Source organism: Panthera uncia, assembly GCF_023721935.1.
Source record: "Panthera uncia isolate 11264 chromosome A1 unlocalized genomic scaffold, Puncia_PCG_1.0 HiC_scaffold_16, whole genome shotgun sequence".
NCBI classification, from domain to species: domain Eukaryota; kingdom Metazoa; phylum Chordata; class Mammalia; order Carnivora; family Felidae; genus Panthera; species Panthera uncia.
In genome coordinates, this window is record NW_026057576.1 from 15,988,257 (window position 1) to 16,008,136 (window position 19,880).

General features: G+C 37.8%; 1 protein-coding gene across 1 annotated transcript; it reads left to right on the forward strand.

Moving 5' to 3' along the window:
* Window positions 1–3,613: 3,613 nt before the first annotated feature.
* UFM1 (ubiquitin fold modifier 1) lies at window positions 3,614–15,013 on the forward strand. Its single transcript, XM_049646854.1, has 6 exons — window positions 3,614–3,770; window positions 3,859–3,915; window positions 6,607–6,664; window positions 10,185–10,224; window positions 11,433–11,465; window positions 12,960–15,013. Coding segments are annotated over exons 1-6 (258 nt in total). The 5' UTR covers window positions 3,614–3,768; the 3' UTR covers window positions 13,028–15,013.
* The last annotated feature ends 4,867 nt before the right edge of the window (window positions 15,014–19,880 follow it).

Below are 19,880 nucleotides of genomic sequence, written 5' to 3' on the forward strand. Positions count from 1 at the left end.
AACTGAGTAGAACTCCTTGAGAAGCTCATCAAATGAATTTATCAATGCAATGATTTATATGTAGATAATTGATACTATAAACAAACATCGTATAGGATCAAATTAGGATAAATTTTGTAAAGAGATATCAATAACTATGTTTTCCTTTTTTCTCTATTCTCTCACAAACCATGTGTATGATCTTGGGATTAACCATACTTCTTCTTGGTTCTCATTTTTATTTTTTTAATGTTAACTTATTTATTTTGAGAGAGTGAGTGCAAGCAGGGGATGGGCAGAGAGAGAGAGAGAGAGAGAGAGAGAGAGAGAGAGAGAATCCCAAGCAGGCTCCACACTGTCAGTATAGAGCTGGACATGGGGTTCAATCTCACAACTGAGATCATGACTGAGCCAAAATCAAGAGTTGGATGCTTAACCGACCGAGCCACCCAGGTGCCCTATCTTCCTATTTTAAAAGAAAGATAATAGTTTCCATTCTGAATGCTTTGTATGGTTTATCGTAAACATCAAATAAGGCAGTGAATGTAAAACCACTTCAAAAAGAACAAAATATGGGGCGCCTGGGTAGCTCAGTCAGCTAAGCATCTGACTTTGGCTTAGGTCATGATCTCATGGTTCATGGATTTGAGCCCCGCATCTGGCTGTCCGCTGTTAGCACAGAGCCCACTTCAGATCCTCTGTCTCCCTCTTACTCTGTCCTTTCCCTTTTCACACACACTCTCTCGAAATAAACATTAAAAAGAACAAAATGCTATGAAAATGTAAGAGAATATTCTCATTGGCTGTTTCTTGCTTTGGTTTTCACAATTTACATCTATTTATATTATGTATCCATTAACATTATTTATAGTTATTTTTAATTCTTTTCTTTTGGACTTTTATAGTAGACTTAGAATTTACCCACCGCCATTATAGTAATAACATATTATTTTTATCTCTATATTTACCTTTATCAATGATTTGATATATTCTTATGGTCCTGTGATGATACAATTTGTAATTTTTTAAAATTTTTCATTCATTTTTGAGAGAGAAAGAGAGACAGAGTGCAAGATGGGAAGGGGCAGAGAGAGACTAAAACATAGAATCTGAAGCAGGCTCCAGGCTCTGAGCTGTAAGCACAGAGCTAGATGTGGGGCTCAAATTCCCAAACTGCAAGATCATGACCTGAGCCAAAGTCAGATGCTTAACTGACTGAGCCACCCAGGAGCCCCTGATACTATTCTTATATAATTAATATGTGACACTGGTTTTAATACTTTCAAAGTGTCTCAGTGACCAAATCTTAATGAGAAATTAATATGCTTTTGCAAACAGAACATTAATATGTTTCATTTATATTTGATGAGTTCCAATATGGTCACACTGTGCACTCTACAATCATTTCTGCCTCTACATGATACAAATTGGATTCCTTCCAAAACACATTAGGCCATTTATGCTGTTTGTTGTCTTAAAATGTTGCATTTTCCAATTACCTCCTAAAATCCAGAGTTTGCTTTTGTTTACAGTCATTAAATGTACCTCAGCATGTCAACGTTGCAGTAAATAAGGTTCTTCTTTTGTTATATTTGCCAAATTTTGCTAAATGCCGTAGCAAAGTTTAAAAAAAACAACAACAAAAGATAGTAAGTAAAAATGAATCTATTTATCATTTCTTTTCTCGTATCAAGAAAAATAAAACTCATTAGGCTCTAGAAATTATGCTATGACTCTGAGGAGATAAATATATGGGTAAGAGAGTTAGGGTATTGAGGCAGGAAAGAATACTAGACATTTAGGAATAGGCGCTTTTCAATATCTTTTTGAGCACAGTGTTTTCCCCCTGTTCTTTTGATATATTATATTAATATGTTTTCTGGGGCGCCTGGGTGGCTCAGTTGGTTAAGCGTTCGACTTCAGCTCAGGTCATGATCTCATAGCCGGTGAGTTCGAGCCCCGCGTTGGGCTCTGTGCTGTTAGTTCAGAGCCTGGAGCTTGCTTCAGATTCTGTCTCCCTCTCTCTCTGCCCCTCCCCCACTCACTCTCTGTCTCTATCAAAAAATGAATAAACGGTAAAAAAATATATATATTTAATATGTTTTCTGAAGAGGCAGTAGAATATAAGTACTGAAGTCATACTGTCTAAACAAAATATGTTTTTCTCTTCAGGATTTTGCCACATGTTTTTATACATGAACAGAAACAAAACTATAAATAGCAAGTTGCAAATATTGTTTAAAATTACATGACATGTATTCTTAGAACTAGAGACTGTAAGTATGAACTCAGATCTCTTCAATGTTTGACTATCTGACACCAGGTAGACAGAATCAGTAGTGTCTCCTTATTGCCATTCTCAAAAATCTTAGTCATACTAAATAATCCCATAGCTTCAGCTATTAATGCTATACCTGCGGATCCCCAAATCTATCAGTCAACGTTTGCCTCTATCTCTCTATGGTAAGATCCACATTTTTATAAGTGAAGAAGACAATGACTGTCATGAGACCATTGAAGCCTTTCTTTCCTAAGTCAAGAGTCAGCACTCTCTCTGCCTGGAGATGTCCCCACGGAAGAGCACTTTGATAACAAAATTATGGCAAAGAAGAAATTGGTGTTTAACATTCCTATTGCAGTTGCTTCCCTGTTTCTCTTGGATATCTCTCCTTAAAAAACCTAACACAATATCCTAAAGATAAACTAGACCTCCTCATTATTTTAGTACCTACCTGTTTCCTATTTTGTCATTCATTGCAATATTTCTTAAATAGGGCACTACAGACATTGTGAAAGGGATGTTTATTTTGCAAACACAGATGCTTAGATTTGTAGTAAATTTTAGAGGACATACAGTCTTTGTCCTCACTATACAAGAAGTTCTGTTACATTGTAGAGGGTTGGCACCTATCTTAACTCATTCCAGCAACCCCGGCGTTTAGCTCTAGTACCTGCTGCATAGAAAGGATTCAGAGTTTGTTATTAAACTGAATAAATATGCTGATGATCGGCAATCTAGCTCCCTGGTGTAATCATATTACATCACACAACAAACTATTGGAATTCCGTTCTTGGATTGCTTTTCCCACCTACAATCCAAGTTCTTCTAGTTCAGGGATCTAGTCTTTCTCACCAAGTTGATTACTTTCTTGTCTGTTGAAATTAATCAGACGTCGGTATTGTAAAGTGCAATGGGGAAAAAATGGAAATATAAGATGTAACAGTATTGTATTGTTGGAAAGACAGAAGAATATTAACACTAAAGCGGGGCGATGATTCCAGCTTCTTGAACTCGTCACACCAGTTTTTCCGCGAACAGGTTGCCTTAGCAGCTTGGTGGAACACCGCCCTCCCAACCCCGCCCACCTCCCCGCCCACCTCCCCGCCCCTCGGGACTCGTCGCTCTGCACCCTCCTACTCTTTGCCCTTACTTCCGCCCCATCCTGCCAGCTGGGACCTAGAGCCCCACCGCCTCTGCCCACACTTACATTGCCCGACTGAAACTACAGCAGAAAATAACTGTATTTAGAAAATTCTTCCTCCATACCATCCCTTCCTTAGTCTTAGAGCTTTAAGTGCAAAAACAGTAGCTCTTTGTAACTTGGAGGCTCCGCCTAGCACGAGGAACAGAAGCCCATTTTCAGGCAGTGCCTTGGACAACAGCATCTTTGGAGGCCCCCGGTTTGCGGAGGGAGACGTGGCCCTGAGTGGGGAGGTGGCGACGGCGCCACCGCTGAGGAAGTGGGATACCCGGCGGAATTGGCGGGAGGTCCCCGGACCGGCTCCACCATGTAAGTGTTTACTGACCCCAATCCCAATCGCAATCCCAATCTCTGGTCCCGCTGCGCGATTTTAACTGTCTCCGGATCTCCTCCTCAGGTCGAAGGTTTCCTTTAAAATCACGCTGACGTCGGACCCCCGGCTGCCTTACAAAGTGTGAGTAGCGGGGCCGGGGCGGGCCGGGCGGGACCAGGCTGGCTGGGTCCGAGTTTTCAGATCCTCTCCCACCCGAGCAGGCTGCATCCCGCCGCTTGCCCTCGCTCTTCCTGGAGCCTGAGAGGAGAGATCCCGTGCCCGCCCCTCCGAGTGTCAGCTCGCCCCGGCGCGAGGCCGCCGGGCTGTGTGACGGGAACGACTCCGCCGATAGTTGACCTCTCTAGGGACTCCCCGGCTGGGCGATGGAACGGGAGGACTGAAGACGGGCCTCAGATGATCTGCTGGGGTCCTTAAACAGTGCCTGTCAACTCATGATTGGAAAAGCCTTTTACCACTTTGACCAGCTGTTGCAGGAAGTAGGGAAGACAACCCAATCCCGATTCGGAAATTACTTGAACGTTTTATTACTGTCCGACTGCTGATCTCCAGTGTGTGAGTGACTCAGCCATCGGGTGTCGCAAAGTAATGAACCTCAAATCATACAGTCCGTATGTTGGGATTGAGTAAAGAATAATCAGCACGAGTGGCAAATGCAGAACCCGGGCAGTTTGTCCATGCGAGGCCCTTTTTTCTCCTTTAGCAGTTGTAGGATGGTTTGGCCCAGGTTGAACTACATACTCGCCGGGAACTTATTATGATTTTCGATAAACCTTATTGAGGTTATTGCTACAAAGAGCCTCATAAAATGCAGCAAAGGCCAAGACTTCAATAGGATTTTAAGCATATTTAATGTAATCAATATCAGGGTCTACCTCACTGAACAGTAACAGTTGTCATCGTCCTGAGTCATTTAGTTACCTGTGACCCATGCAGCTTCTGGCCTTAAGCTCTTTGGATCCTTTCAGTTCCAGATGGATCTTTTCTTTCTTTTTTTTTTTTTTTTTCCACCTTGTCTTAAATATTCATGACCACAACCTGGCACCTTAAGATCTTCAGTAACTGCTGCAGCTCTAAAGTGGCACCTTCAAGTCTTCTCTTGTGGCTGACCACACTCTCTGCTTATATATGACTTGCTTGTATGTCTCTTCTGTAAAAAATGTTTCTTTTAATTCACTGATCAGACTTCTTTCTAAATCTGTCACTACCCTCTCCCCCGTGCTTTACGCCACTCCTTTCCTTTTTACTCTCCTAGAGGCCGTGGTCTAGTCACTCCCTGGTGGTCCATTCCCATCACTTCTGGGGTCTTCGTCTTCCCAGTACGGTTTGCTTGGTGACACGCCGAGTCTGAACTCAACCACTGTGTTCTCTGTGTGTAGCTGAAGTTTTTAGAGGAAATTACACAATTAGCCTGATGTAAAGTTCCTAACTGTGCCCAGTAGTACCTAACACTGTACTACATGTCCCAAGGTTGCTTGTTTTCCTTTATTCTCTGCAAGGATTTTTAAGAAATTTCTATTCACATTTTCTTCTTTTTTTTTTTTTTTAATTTTTTTTTTTAACATTTATGTATTTTTGAGACAGAGAGAGACAGAGCATGAACGGGGGAGGGGCAGAGAGAGGGAGACACAGAATCGGAAACAGGCTCCAGGCTCCGAGCCATCAGCCCAGGGCCTGACACGGGGCTCGAACTCACAGACTGCGAGATCGTGACCTGAGCTGAAGTCGGACGCTCAACCGACTGCGCCACCCAGGCGCCCCTCTATTCACATTTTCTACATTATTTTTCCTTCTTCTGAAGCCATCAGAAAAAATTAATCTTTCCATCACCACATGGACAAAACCTACTCGTATGTATAAGCCCATAGTTTCTGTCCACCATCTTATTACAAAGGAAAACATGACTTTGTTCCTGTGAAAAGCCAGCTGTTGTAATTCTTGGGCTCTGGATCTCATTTATTTTAGTCTTCTCAAGATTAAAGTAGATAGACTCCAGAGATCCCTCTCTCATCATCTTTGGTTTCTCCCTTTATGCTGGATTATTCTCATCCATGTGTAAATATTCTAGAAAAAAAGTGAGAAGAAGGGAGGGGGAAAGGACAGTAGGACAGTAGTAGTATCTGTAAGAGTGCCTGGAACATTGTACCAGTTCAGTTAATATGGGTAACTGAATGGATTTAATAGGCATACCTACTCTTCGGTGTGTATGTAGTGTGCATGTATATATAATATATACATGTACGTGTGTGTGTCTGTAAAATATGTATAACGTGTATGTAGGGGTAATTATTCTGGTTTCTTTTCAAAATAAAGGGTAACTAGTACTTGGGTACCATTAAATGAAATTCTTAAAATTTGTAGGAAAACAATATTTAACTTTTTTTTAATGTTTATTTATTTCTTTTGAGAGAGAGCTTACATGTTGAGCTGTTAGTGTGGAGAGCAGTGAATTCCCATGAATCCTGAAATCATGACCTCAGCCAAAATCAAGATTTGGACACTTAAGGGCGCCTGGTGGCTCACTTGGTTAAGTGTTGACTTCGGCTCAGGTCATGATCTCATGATTTGTGAGCCCCATGTCGGGCTCTGTTTTGATAGCTCAGAGCCTGGAGCCTGCTCTGGATTCTGTGTCTCCCTCTCTCCCTGTTCCTGCCCCACTCGCATTCTGTGTCTCTGTCTCTCTAAATAAAGACTAAAAAAAAAAAAATAAAGTTAGTGAACATCGTGTACAATCAAAATAGACAGCCTTTAGCCTCACTAGACCGCTTTGTCCAGGAGCTTTTTAAAAAATTCTTCTTAATTCTTCTTTTGCAGACTTAGTGTTCCTGAAAGTACACCTTTCACAGCAGTCTTAAAGTTTGCGGCAGAGGAAGTAAGTATAGAAATTGGAGCGACCTGTATGGAATGCAGCTTAGTGTCTCTCAAAAGTCTTTATGTTTTGCATGCGCTTTGACCTGCCACTTCTGTGTGAATTCATTACTAGGTTTATGGTATCAAAAAGTTAAGCCCAACTTACCAGATGTAAATGGAGTGGAAGTTAAGACACAGATACAGAATGAGATAAATCGACACATGTATTTTAATGCAACCATTGGAAATTCAGGAGAAGTTTTACTGAAATTGGAAGGTTTGGTGATCGGGAAATTTTTTTTTCTTTCTTTTTTTGATGTTTATTTTTGTGAGAGAGAGGGAGACACAGAATCCAAAGCAGGCTCCAGGCTCTGAGCTGTCAGCAAAGAGCCTGACGCGGGGCTTGAACACATGAACCACGAGATCATGACCTGAGCCGAAGTTGATTGCTAAATGGGCTGAGCCACCCAGGTGCCCCAATAGGGGAATATTTTTAAACAGCAACGTTATTTTACACGGCAGTCTGTAAACATATTTTAACTCATGGGCAATCCTCTCAGTTTCTCTTCTCTTCAAATTTTATAATCTGCAAAATGAGAGTGGTTAACATCTGTCCTTTCTATCTAATTAAGTGATTTTGAATAAAAATATAATAACATTTACTAATAGTTTTTGAAGTTAAAAGTTCTGTACAAATCTGGAGTAACTCAAATCCAAACATTTTGATTCACAATCTCAAAAAAGTTTATGGTCACAGAAAAATAATTTTAGTAACTAAGTAAGAAATCAGCTTGCTCCTCAATCCTGCCCTGAACTTGTTATTCATGGGTGATCAGCCAGCCTGTCTTGTCAGGGACCACTGACATCATTTATCACTCATTCAGAATTAAACTGAAAAGTGGTAGTACTTGTTTTGCAGTCCATTTTAATCTATTCTTCACCCATATTGAATAAGTAAAATAAAAGTAGGAAACAAATGTGAATACAGCATCAGTGTTACTTTTTGCTGCACAGATCACTTGTAGGAAATATTCCTGGTCCTGGGGTATAGCAGATCCCACAAACTGGGACCTTAAGAAGTAGATCCGTTTGAGCTATAATTAATATTTTATTCTTGTGTTTTGCAGTTATGTGGTTCTTTGTAAGGCACAGGCATTGTTGTGAACTTGGTCTTCTGGTGAAAGTATAAATTCATAACAGACATGCAATAGAAAATACACTTACTAACTTCACACAGCTGCATATATTTATTAAGGTTTTAAGATACCTTGTAACTATTAGGAATCATGGATGTTCCACATTTAAAAAGGTTATAACTTTCAAGCAGCAACGAGAACGTCTTTCACAAGATAAGACATTGTAGGATCTTTTAGTGAGAACAAGAGTTGACTTGACAAACTGAGAGTCTGTTTTAAATCCCTAGTCAAATCTCTTTAAAAAATAAGAAAATTCCCCAGAATAACCAAGAATTAATTTAACTAAGTAGTGAGTTGTCAAAAACTGAGAATAGCCTTTTAACATCCTAAATCAGACTTAGAGGGTCTGAGAAAGAAAAGAAATGAAAACTTAGAAGCATGGAGTACATCCTACATACAGAAGAAAACTTGTCAGTAATGTAGAACGAACGTAATAGTTGCTGAATTTTACATCGCGGGTGCTGTTGCCCCAGATTAACTGCTTAACTGTCGTTTCTGCATTCTGAAGAAGGGAAAAATTATGGTTTGTAATGTTCATAAATATGCTGCTGCTATATGGATATAACTAAAAATGCACAGCTTATCTTAAAATGGACATAATCTAAGACTCAGACAAATAGTAGAGTAACTAAAATTTTGTAATACTAAAGTTTTAGAAATCTGAGATGCCCTGTAATTGATTTGGGTATTTGTGCAAATTTTTATTAAGTATTACAATCTCTGTAAATAAGTTTTGAGGTATTTTATTTTATGTATTTTTAATTTTTTTTAATGTTTACTCATTTTTTGAGAAAGAGGGAGAGACTGAGCGTGAGGTGGGGGGGGGTGGTGGGGAGCAGAGAGAGAGAGAGGGAGACACAATCTGAAGTAGTCTGAGGCTCTGAGCTGTCAGCACAGAGCCCGACACGGGGCTGAAATTCCACGAAACGTGAGATCACGATCTGAGCCACCCAGGCACCCCTGAGGTGTTCTAATATTTACGTATTAAAGCATATTTTGAAGTTATTTTAAGTGAGGTTTATTTAAATTTTTTAAATTCTGGAAAGGACATTTACAATTAAGAATGTACCATATGGACAGTAAAGTTAAGTGTTTATTAGGTATGTAATCCAGTAGTAGGCTGTTGTCCTTATGCATCATTAAGTTTTTAATTTATAAATTAAAATAAGCATTCAGTTTTTAATTTATAAATTACAGTAAGCATTTAGTTTTTTTTCTTAACTATGTGTATGTGACCATTATAAATACCAGAACAGCATTTCCTAGAGTATTTTTCCCAGACCACCAAAACAAACCACCAAAAACAAACAAACCCATGAAAACCTAGAATCAGTGAAAGAGTGTGGGAAACACTTCATTCACCATTTCCTTCTTGGAGCTAAATAAACTGTATTATTTAATTTAGTGTTTTCCAAACTTACTTGATCACAAAACTCAACTGTAATATCTGTAAAACTAATCTATGGCATAGAAGTGCTTAATACATATTTGTTAGATAAATGAATGAACTTATGAGTATATGAACATATTCTGACCACTACTGGTCTCCAGAACATTAAGGGAAGAATTCTCCCTTTAGCTACCAATAAGTTCCATACCACATTTTATTGATTCAGAAAACACACCTTTTTACACCTCTGGAAGTAGATCAGCAGAGTCTTCCTGTCACTATTAGCCAAGTGGCAGTCACATAATTGTCTAGTTGACATCACCTGCACACCAGATTGAACTTAGTTGTTATTTCCTGGTGACATAATTAGACTATTGCAATCCTGTGAAATTTAAGTCAGCAATACATTAAATACAGAGAATTTGAGGAAAGAATTCGAACTTTGGTCTTCCATTAAACACAAGAGAGCATTTATTTGACGTTACTATTTCTACAAATAACTTTTAGGAATATTCTGAGCAATTGTTTTGCTTTTATTTTTGATTATGCAAGAGAATTATGTATGATAAAAGTAATGTATCTGAATCTGGAAGAGTAGATAATCATCAGGTCATAAATTCATTGACAGTGTTTTTCCTGTTATTTAACTGCATAAAATAAGCATTTTGCGATCCATGGTGTCCTAGATGCAGTGAAATGCAGTATTTAGAAAATAATACTGTTCACTAAAACTAAAACAAAATTACAGTGTTTTCTTTGGTGACATTGCTTATCCTAAAATACAAATCACATTTGAGGATAATAGAATTTATTATATGTACCTCATCCTTGCTAACCATCTTTTGTAGATTATATGTGTGTGTGTGTGTGTGTGTGTGTGTGTGTGTGTATTTTTTACTTCTATACATTTGTACATGTATGTATGAAGTCTTTTTTTTCCTTTTTCTCCCTTTTAGTTTAAAGTTCCTGCAGCAACAAGTGCAATTATTACCAATGGTAAGAATTCATTTTAAAACTTCATTACCTGAGAGCTATACAAATTGTTTTAAAAGGCTAAATTAATTAAAATCGAGTTAAATACAAAAAAACAAAATTTATATCAACATAAATGATATACATGATTATAAACACAAAGTCAAGGTTATTGTCTATAATGAGCTCTTTTCAGTTTCTTTAGCTTTTGGTATTGTATAGCATTTTACAGTGTCTTGTGTCCTAACCACTTCATGCCAGATTATTACTAAAAATAACTTTTCCTTTTTTTTTTTTTTTTTTAACAAGGTGTGTTGTTTAATAAGTTGTAGATGCTTTTAGAATATGGGAAGTTAGGTGGGGGATATACCTTTGCTGTATATAGCTTTTTACTGCTTTCCTGACAGCACACTATTTCTTTTAGGGCGGAAATAATGAGGATTTTATTCAGTTAGATCTATAGTTTAAATTCTGAATACCTTAGAGTACTGGTCAGAAGTGTGATGGAACTAGCCCTGCGAGAAAATACTGAAATAAGATGAGTAAAGATTGCTAGAAGGCTTTCACTATCTTGCAAAAATAGAAGGTAAAATACTTATGGGTGCTGGCCGATGGTTCGTGTACAGTTAAGACAGCCTAATAAGAGAAGATGGGTTTAATGTGCAGCAGCATGATTTAGTTTAGATACACAGAATTTCTCACTCTGAAACATTCTGCCTGTGGTCACATTGAAGTCTTGCTCTGCTTGAAAAGAAAGCTAGCCTACTTTCCTGAGAAAGTTTTAGATTTACAAATGAATAGTTGTTACGAAAGTGCTTTGTGTACTTTATCAGGTGTCACTGCAACTTGAATTAAATGATTTTGTGGGCTCTTCTGGCCTAAGATTGTCTGCCTCAGGAGCAATATGAAAATGATTAATGACATATCTAAGGTGCTTTTGACTTTATTTTACATTGTGTGTGGTGTGATAGAATAAACTATTTTCTGTGGAATTCATCAGGATCATCTCATTGACAGATGTTCTTATCTAATCCAACAGTGTATGTAAACGCATAATAGTAATGGATTTCAACAGGTAACTTACCTGAAAGATTTGTCATTCATGTTTTTGGATTTAAATTGTTTGGCTTGTGCCTATATACACAGTAGCAGCAAATCTCTACTTGTTACTATTGAACCATTTTATCTTTAGAAATAAAACAACTTAGATGGTTTTACAACTTATTTTCTAGATGGAATAGGAATAAATCCTGCACAGACTGCTGGTGAGTATCTATCTGAAACCATGAAGACGTGGGTGGGGCTCTGTCTGTCAATTGATAATTCCTTCTAATGAGACTTGATTAGATTTTCTCCAGGCTAATAGCTGTTTTTTTAGGGATTATCTAGCAGTCTTGACCTATGTATCTGAGAAATAATTTGTTTCATTGTGGGTATCAGCTATATATGCTTTGAGCTACAAGAGAAAAACCTCACTAATAAGCATTAAAGGTGTTTAATACATTGAACGAAGAGTCTGAAGGTAAGATTGTACTCTTACGAGAATAATGATTTTGACCTACCTGTATAAGGTGGTGGTGAGATGGCACCTGGGAAGCACTTAAAAGTTTGAAGCCTTCAGTAAGGGCTAGCTCTTACTGTTTCAAAGAAGTGCAGTCATTGAAATTTCAGGGGACTTAGTTCACACTCAGAGCTTCAAACTTAGTATTCTACAAGGCTATGTGTCGATGTCCTAACAAGCAAGCAGAGTAAAAGCAATCCTGAACTTTTTAACAGGTAGTTTTATGCTTTTTAGATGTACCTTTTTTTGGTTTATACTCTAATTGTACCTTAATTAATTACTTAACTATAATTAATTACTTGCATCTAATTGTACCTAATCCAGATGTACCTTTTTTTTGGTGTATAGTCTAATTACAGTGTTTTAAAATTAATCACGCTTTAATCTGATGTGATCAATGTGATCTCAATTTGAGTAGTAGTTCTGTTTATTATATACTAAAGTACTAATGTATTATAACAAAATTATATTGCCCTCATAAGGCTTTGAAATTGAAACTCAGCTATAGAGAAAATGAAGAAGGATTTAAAATTGTAATTATTTTTATTTAAATCGGTAGTTTTAAGTATATAGTGTTATGAAATTAAAAAGGTCATTTATTGAAAATCATGAGCCATTTTGTGTAGATGCCTTTAAATTTAGGTTTAAAGGTTTTATTTTTTCTTACTCTGTAAATGTTCAGCAGTTTATATTAATTTGAGTTGCCACTTATTCTAATTTGTTGCCTGATGTATTACTCTTAAAAGTTGAATTGTACACTTCATGGAGCGTGGAGAAAATTTCCACAAGCAGTTGAGCAGAGATAGGTCAGATCAGGTTTCTAAACGTTTGTCATTTGTGGTAATTTATAATTTAGATTTACTATTTTTTCTGTCCTTAGACACTTTAGCGTGTGTTCAGTTAGCAAGTCTCGATGGTTAATTTAAATTACATTGTTGTCTGCTGAGTGTTTGTGTTAGCACTTTCGTGGCTAGTGTTTCTTATTTAAAATTTTCAGATATTTGGTTGGGTTGTGAAGATTTCAGAGGAATGGGAACGAGCGTTAGGAAGCATGGAGTTAGATTCTGGTGATATTTGAGCTTCCAGACCGACTTACTGTGTACTACGTTGTTTCTTGTATTAACAATAGTTGTTGCAATGTTTAAGACAACTTGTCATTTTTTGAATACCTAACTTTACGTTTTGTTTGTTTGTGTAGGAAATGTTTTCCTAAAGCACGGTTCCGAACTGCGAATTATTCCTAGAGATCGTGTTGGAAGTTGTTAATACCCGCTACTCAGAACATAGGATTACCTTTCCAAATAAATAAATATTGGTATCGTCGTGAAAGTGAAATCAAGCGTTTGAAACACTACGAGAACACCAGTAGTCGATGAAATAATGAAGGGCGACTGTCCCTTCCTGTTATCCAGACTCTTCCTTTGAGGAGGGGCTGCTTGTGCACAGAGGGCGCCATCTCCACAGAAGATCATAGTCTATTGTTGCTACCTCACAACACACACACGTAGTTCATTTGGGGTAAATGGATTATCCAGCTGTGTTTTGTAAGTGGTGGATGCTTCTGAGAACTCTTTCTGAGATCGTTTAGAAAATTAAAGTTGACTGAATCTTCCTATTTGAGTTAAAAACTAAAGGATTATGGATCGTACGTGGCAGTTTGCTTGATAGCATCTGACTTGCAGATTTAAAAATAGTTGAATTCTTAATTGTATGTGGTTTATGACAAAGGATATAGACATACCGGTGAATACTTAGCTATCTTAACTTTTTATCATTTATGTTTTTTAACTTTTGAGCTATGTCAGAAGTCCCCAAATTGATTTTTTTTTGTTCTAGCCCTTAGGCATAAAATTGATAACCCGCACCAAACAGTTTTAACTATGATCTTGCAGAATCCAATACTTGTAATGGTAAAAATTGAGAATAAAGAAGTGTCCTTTGCTGAGTTATGTATCCTTTATCAGTCTCTTTGAATACAGCCTTTAAAACAGGATCCTTTAAGAAACTCTTGTCTTACTGAGGATGATATTTCTAAATAGCATTCAGGAAGAGAGTATTAGATCTGGAGTTCGTAACAGAGCTCTGGGAAATGCTAATTGGAAATGCTGGTTATTATACTTACTAAAGACCAAACATTTAAGGAAATGTTTAGTCATTCAAGTGAATAAGAAGTCAGGAAGGGAATCTTGGGGAAGCCCCAGTGACCACTTTTCTAATAAGGAGGAAAGAACAAAAGACAGCCGTGAAGGGGAACAGAAGGCTGTAGCAGATGTCACAGAAAAAGCCACCTGGATCACAGAGGGTATGCTGTAGAGTACTGAAGAGGAAAAGAAGATACTTGACATTGTCAGAAGGAGCAAAAGACAAAGTGAGAAAGCAAAGTGTAGGCTGTGTCAACAACAACTTCAGAATTCCCTTTATGATAAGTCAGTAGTGCAAATCAATATCTATGCAAATCTTTTAAAAGATGAAAGGCTCATAGCGATTCAGAAACAGTGCTTGGCCTGTGATACTCATGATGGTGAGCTCTCTGGCGGCAGGCTTTGTGTCTGTCTTGCTCTTTTGAGACCTGGAAATGTAGTAGGCTTTCAATAAATACTTGCTGAGTTATTCATGAATGAAGTATCTCAGACCAGTTTTTATCTGAAGTGTGTTTCAGTTATCTTTCCTGTCATAAGCCCTAGGTTTATTAGAGAAAAAACGTACAAGGAAACGCAACAGGGTCGCCATCTCAAGGGTGACATCATTAGTTAAGTTTAGGAAATTAACCAGATATTGTCAGATATTTAACAAATGAACGACATCATTCAGAATTGTAAAGGTAGGAGAATATACTTCTAATGTTTTGGGAGGTTTATATTTTTATAAGTAAAATTGATGCTCAAAGACCCCTGGTTCTTAATATTATTAAGCTTCAGTTAACCAGAAATTTATGAATACCTGTTCCCTGAATTTTTTTTTGTTTAGATATCCCTCCATCCTGTTTCTACAACAAAATCTGCCTGCTGTGTTACACAAGTTTATGATGTCCTGTGCCATGAAGTAATTTGTTTAATATTTTTGTTCTTTGATTTTGAAATTTTGTTGTAGTAAGTCTTTAAATACATTTTCCTAAGGATCTGGACATCTTGTTATTAAATAAATGTGGTCTGTAAGTTCTGTATGCAGAATGTTTTGAAGTGTCGTATTTTGTAAATGCATAGTTGGTACATAACTAATATCTTACAAAAATACATTTTATCATACCATAAACTGTATTGTCTTCTCTTGCTACTTCATTACTAAAGCTCTTAACACACCTGTAGAGCTGGTGTATAATAAATGTTGCAAAACAGGGAGGGAAGCAAGATGATTAATGGCCACAGGTCATAGAAATCAGTGTATGCTCCCAAATGCCAGTTCTTTTTCAGGAGCACAAAAGAGAGTAAGTAATCGTCTAGGTTCCAAACCTAACTGATTATCAGAGCCACCTAAAGAATTAAAACTACAAATGTCTGGAAACCACTGCTAAAGTTTTGAAATCATTAAATCTGACAAGGTGTGTAAGGATATCTGTTTACTGAAGCAGTCCTGGTGATTGCTGTTGTGCAGCTGTGTTTGAGAATGAATGATAAGCTCACCTTTTCACTTTGCAGATGGACAAAATTAAGTCCAAGGGGACACAGTTCTAGGACTTGGAAAGTATACATTCCACTTCTTGGTTCCCTAGCAGCTAAGTGCAGAGATACTAGCTAATAGTCTCTCACCGGTAGTAAGCCTCCTTTTAAAGCATTTCAAGTGCAATAGTTGTGGATATTTTATTACTTAAAATTAGTTGAAAGAAAAATTAGTGGGAAGAAAATTCAGTCCCATTTAAGCCACCCTCTCCCCAAATTGAGATAGTAAAAATATCTACCATGTCTTTTCCCAAGGACCTTGAAATATTTAAGTTTATTCTTATTTATTTTGAGAGAGAGAATGAGCAGGGAGGGGGAGAAAGAGGGAGACAGAATCCTAAGCAGGCCCCATGCTGTCAGCACAGAGCCTGATGTGGGGCTCGAACCCATGAACCGTGAGATCATCACCTGAGCCGAAATCAAGAGTTGGACGCTTAACCAACTGAGCCACCCAGGTGCTCCAGGACCTTAAGACATTTTTGAATTTGGAAGCATTAATCTGTTTTAATGGAGCAGTTCTAAATTGACTGCTAAGTGTTCCCAAGGCTGTTTATAAAGCTGCAAATTACATGTGTAAACTATATATATGCATGTGTGTGTATATGCATATGTATATTTACATATTCTGTAGTTTGTGATTATATATATGTACACATGTATGTATGTATGTACACATACATACATTTCACCCAAAAGAAATGTATTGAACATCTATGTGTCAAATGTTTTGATAGTTATTTCCACTTACCTCATTCTTCACAACAATTCCAAATTATCCGTGTTATACAGAAAAAGAATGAGACCTGCAGTAGTTGAGATCTGAATTTTAGCCCCTTTTGTTTTGACTTTGGAACCCTCCAGATCATACCAGGAGAATTTTTTAGAATCTTTTTTTTCTCCACAATATACCAAATTTGTATCTATATTGAGTTATAAATTTAAAAATACAAAAGGGATGTGTAGGGCTTCAATTCCTATTTCAGAGTACTGAATCTGTGTATAGTAATCATGAATGGCATTATTTTTCAATATGTGGTATAAATTTGATAGGGTAAACATGGTAAAATACAGGACATTAAGTAAAAGTCCATCAAATCATGATTCTGGTGCTACTCCATTAGGGTGGCGTAGTGGGAGCAGGACTGTGGCCCCGTATTCATCAGTGCCAAGAGACACTTGATGTTTTCATAACTTTATGTATCTTGCAGACGCAGCTATGAGATGGTAACCTGCTCTCCTGACCAGACTGTTGCCCATAAGCCCTTCCAGTACACAAGTCCTGGAACTACTCTGATAAGGCAGGAGATACATAAATCATTTAAACCAGGCTATGTAATTAAACCATTATTTGAAATAATCTCAAGAGATGCAGTCTATACAATCTATCAGCTACTTCCTCTAAACCGCCTAAGCCAGGTATTTGGAACTCATTAGATCTTTTTTTCCTTTCTTTTGCCATAGCAAACCAATCACAAGGTTCTACTGATTCCATTTATGAAATATAGCTCAAGACCTAGTATAACGAAAAGCCTCATCGTCTCATAAATACTATTAGAAAAGCTTCTAGTCTCTCCATTTCCCCTTTCACACTTGTAATGAGCTTCTTGACATGGAAGTATGATCGTGTGGTTCCACTAGTCAAAATCCTACTGAATCAAAATCTGTACTTTCTATATGAGACCTTTCACGAACTGGTCTTCGTTCAGAGTCATCGATTAAAGGTTAACCATCACTCTCTTACAGTCTCCTCCAATTCGCAATGCAGCTACACTGAACTCCTAACACTTAGTATCTCCGTTGTGCTGGTCTCACACCTCCATGCCTTTACTTTCCCCATTGGTCTTCCTGAAAAACCTAGGATTGATTCTTCGAATTTAAAAGCCGTTGGAGCTTTTCCTCAGTCCTCCCAAGCCGAGCTAGGTGTTTAACTGTCTAAGCAACCACTGCATTTTGTACGTTCACCCATTATAGCAATTGTTAGAGACAGAACTATGGTATTTGTCTCTGATTTAAAGTATACATTTAATTATCTTGCCCATAACAGATACTCAAGAAGTACTTTATGATTGAAAGACTGCATAAAAGAATGAAAACTTTGAAAATTGCAACTATTTGTGGCTCATGTCTAGTAACTTCTTTAACTAGAATATTTGGTAAATAAATATATTTCTCACCACTTCTTGTAGCAGAGAATTTACTGACTCAGAAATGAATTAATCACTCTTTTAAAAGTGAAAACATTCTCCTATTTTTAACAAATATATATTGATTATTGGTATCTCATGGCAATTGCCAAATACTGGAGATGAAATATGATTAAGATTCATTTCCCTTGCTTTGGCTCTTCCAAATTTTGCTGTAAATCTACTGAAGGAGTAATTAGATGGAAGTGAAGATGTGCATCAGGCCCTTTTTTAACGTTCTGGGCACAGTGCTAGGCACTTCACACATCATCTCATCTAATCCTTAATCTCTGCAAAATTCTGGTTTTAATTTTTCCTCTTTACTGTGAAGAAAGCCAAGACTTAGGGACGCCTGCATGGCTCAGTTGGTTAAGCATCCAACTCTTGGTTTCGGCTCAGGTCATGATCTCAGGATTCGTGGGATTGAGTCCTGCGTCAGGCTCTGGGCTGACAGTATGGAGCTTGCTTGGGATTCTCTCTCTCCTCTCTGTGCCCCTCCCCTACTCGCACAAGCGTGTGCTTCTGTGAGCTCTCTCTCTCAAAATAAACATTAAAAAAAAAAGAAGAAGAAAAAAGCTAAGAGTTAGGTTAATGTATCCCCAGTCAAAATGAGATTGGCTCCTAAGGCTCTATGATCATAAAGTCTAACTTGCAAATCATTACATGTTTTGCTATTGCGTTCCTAGAATTCTACTAAATATTTTTCTAAAATGAGAAAGGGTACTTCTGGAACGGGCTTCATTGCTTGCTTTTGAATATTTCTGTGATCTCACTTTGCTGGAGAAATTTAACATTCCATAATCCGTATAAACACAGACTCCTTTTTAGTGTGTGTGTGTACACACATATGCACACAACAAAGAGAATTGTGAACACTTGAGGAGCAGGTTTATGGCTCTATTATCTACTCTGCGATATAGAGGGTGTTGTAATTTTGTCTTTGGATGCAAAACAGCGGCCAACTTTGGCAGACAAACACAGAGAGCCAGTTTTTGGCATAAATCTCTGATTTTCTGGCAAAACTCGTTAGCAATGTAAAAACTGTTATTGAGAGCATATTGTGATGATACATCATGTCAATATTTGTTTGGCTGTGTAACACTGGGTTTAATAAATTATGTCTTAAATGCACAATTTACAACTGATGAGCTGTTTAGAAATAAACTGTATGTGGTATTTGTTGTCAGCGCGACAAACATTTTGACGTCTCAAGTACTTGCCTCCCTGATTGTTGAGATAAATGTATGGCTGGATTAGGGCTCATTGAGTTCTCCTTCAGTGTGCAAATTATGCAGCAATGAATAAATGAGTGAGTCACAGAGGTCTTAATCCCTTGTGACTTCTGCCATAAATGCATTATTATCTGCTAGACTATTTTACTTGACATTTCGGTTGTGGCATAGTGTCAAAAATGCCTTAAAAAATGTTGTTGTTGTTGTTGTTGTTGTTGTTGAATTATTAAATCATTTTTTGTTTGCTTTCTTGGTATGTGAGAAAGGTCCACCTGGCACCTTGAGCCTTAAACCTAAACCATAAAGGAGAAATCACTATTAACTTCTTTCTAAAAAAAATAGTGCATCTGGGCAACTAATATTTATTGAGCTTTTACCATGTATTAGGCACAAGGTTTTATGTTTCGCATTCTTATTGAATCCTCATTGTAATCTATAGGTCAATAATATCTTTTCGCCATACTTTAGATTAAGAAGCTAGAACTTTCAGGGGCACCTGGGTGGCACAGTTGGTTAAGCGACCGACTTCGGCTCGGGTCATGATCTCAGTTTGTGGGCTCAAGCCCCCATGGGGCTCTGTGCTGACAGCCCAGAGCCTGGAGCCCGCTTCTGATTCTGTGTCTCCCTCTCCCTCTACCCCTCCCCCACTCGTGCTTTGTTTCTGTCTCAAAAATGAATACACATTAAAAAAAAAAAAAGCTAGAACTTTCAGAGATTGGTAATTTTCCCAAGGTTCTACAACTAATAAGCAGTGAAGATGTAACTCTACCCTTACCCATGCAGCCCCTGGACATGCCCTCCTAGCCAATGCTTTGCACGGCCCCTCTGACTGGGGCCCTGGGGAGTTAGTGTAGTTCAAAACCCAGAAAGCCGGTGCCTCCCACTTGCCACCTTCTTCTGCCTATTTTCTTCTTCCTCACTCTCTTGACCTCATTAACCCTTCCGTGTTAAAGCCAGTGAAAAAGGAGGATGGCATGAATACAATTGCACCCCTATTTCTTCCTGCTGCTTCATAGCTAGCTATTTGAAATTCTTTGGTTCCTTTATT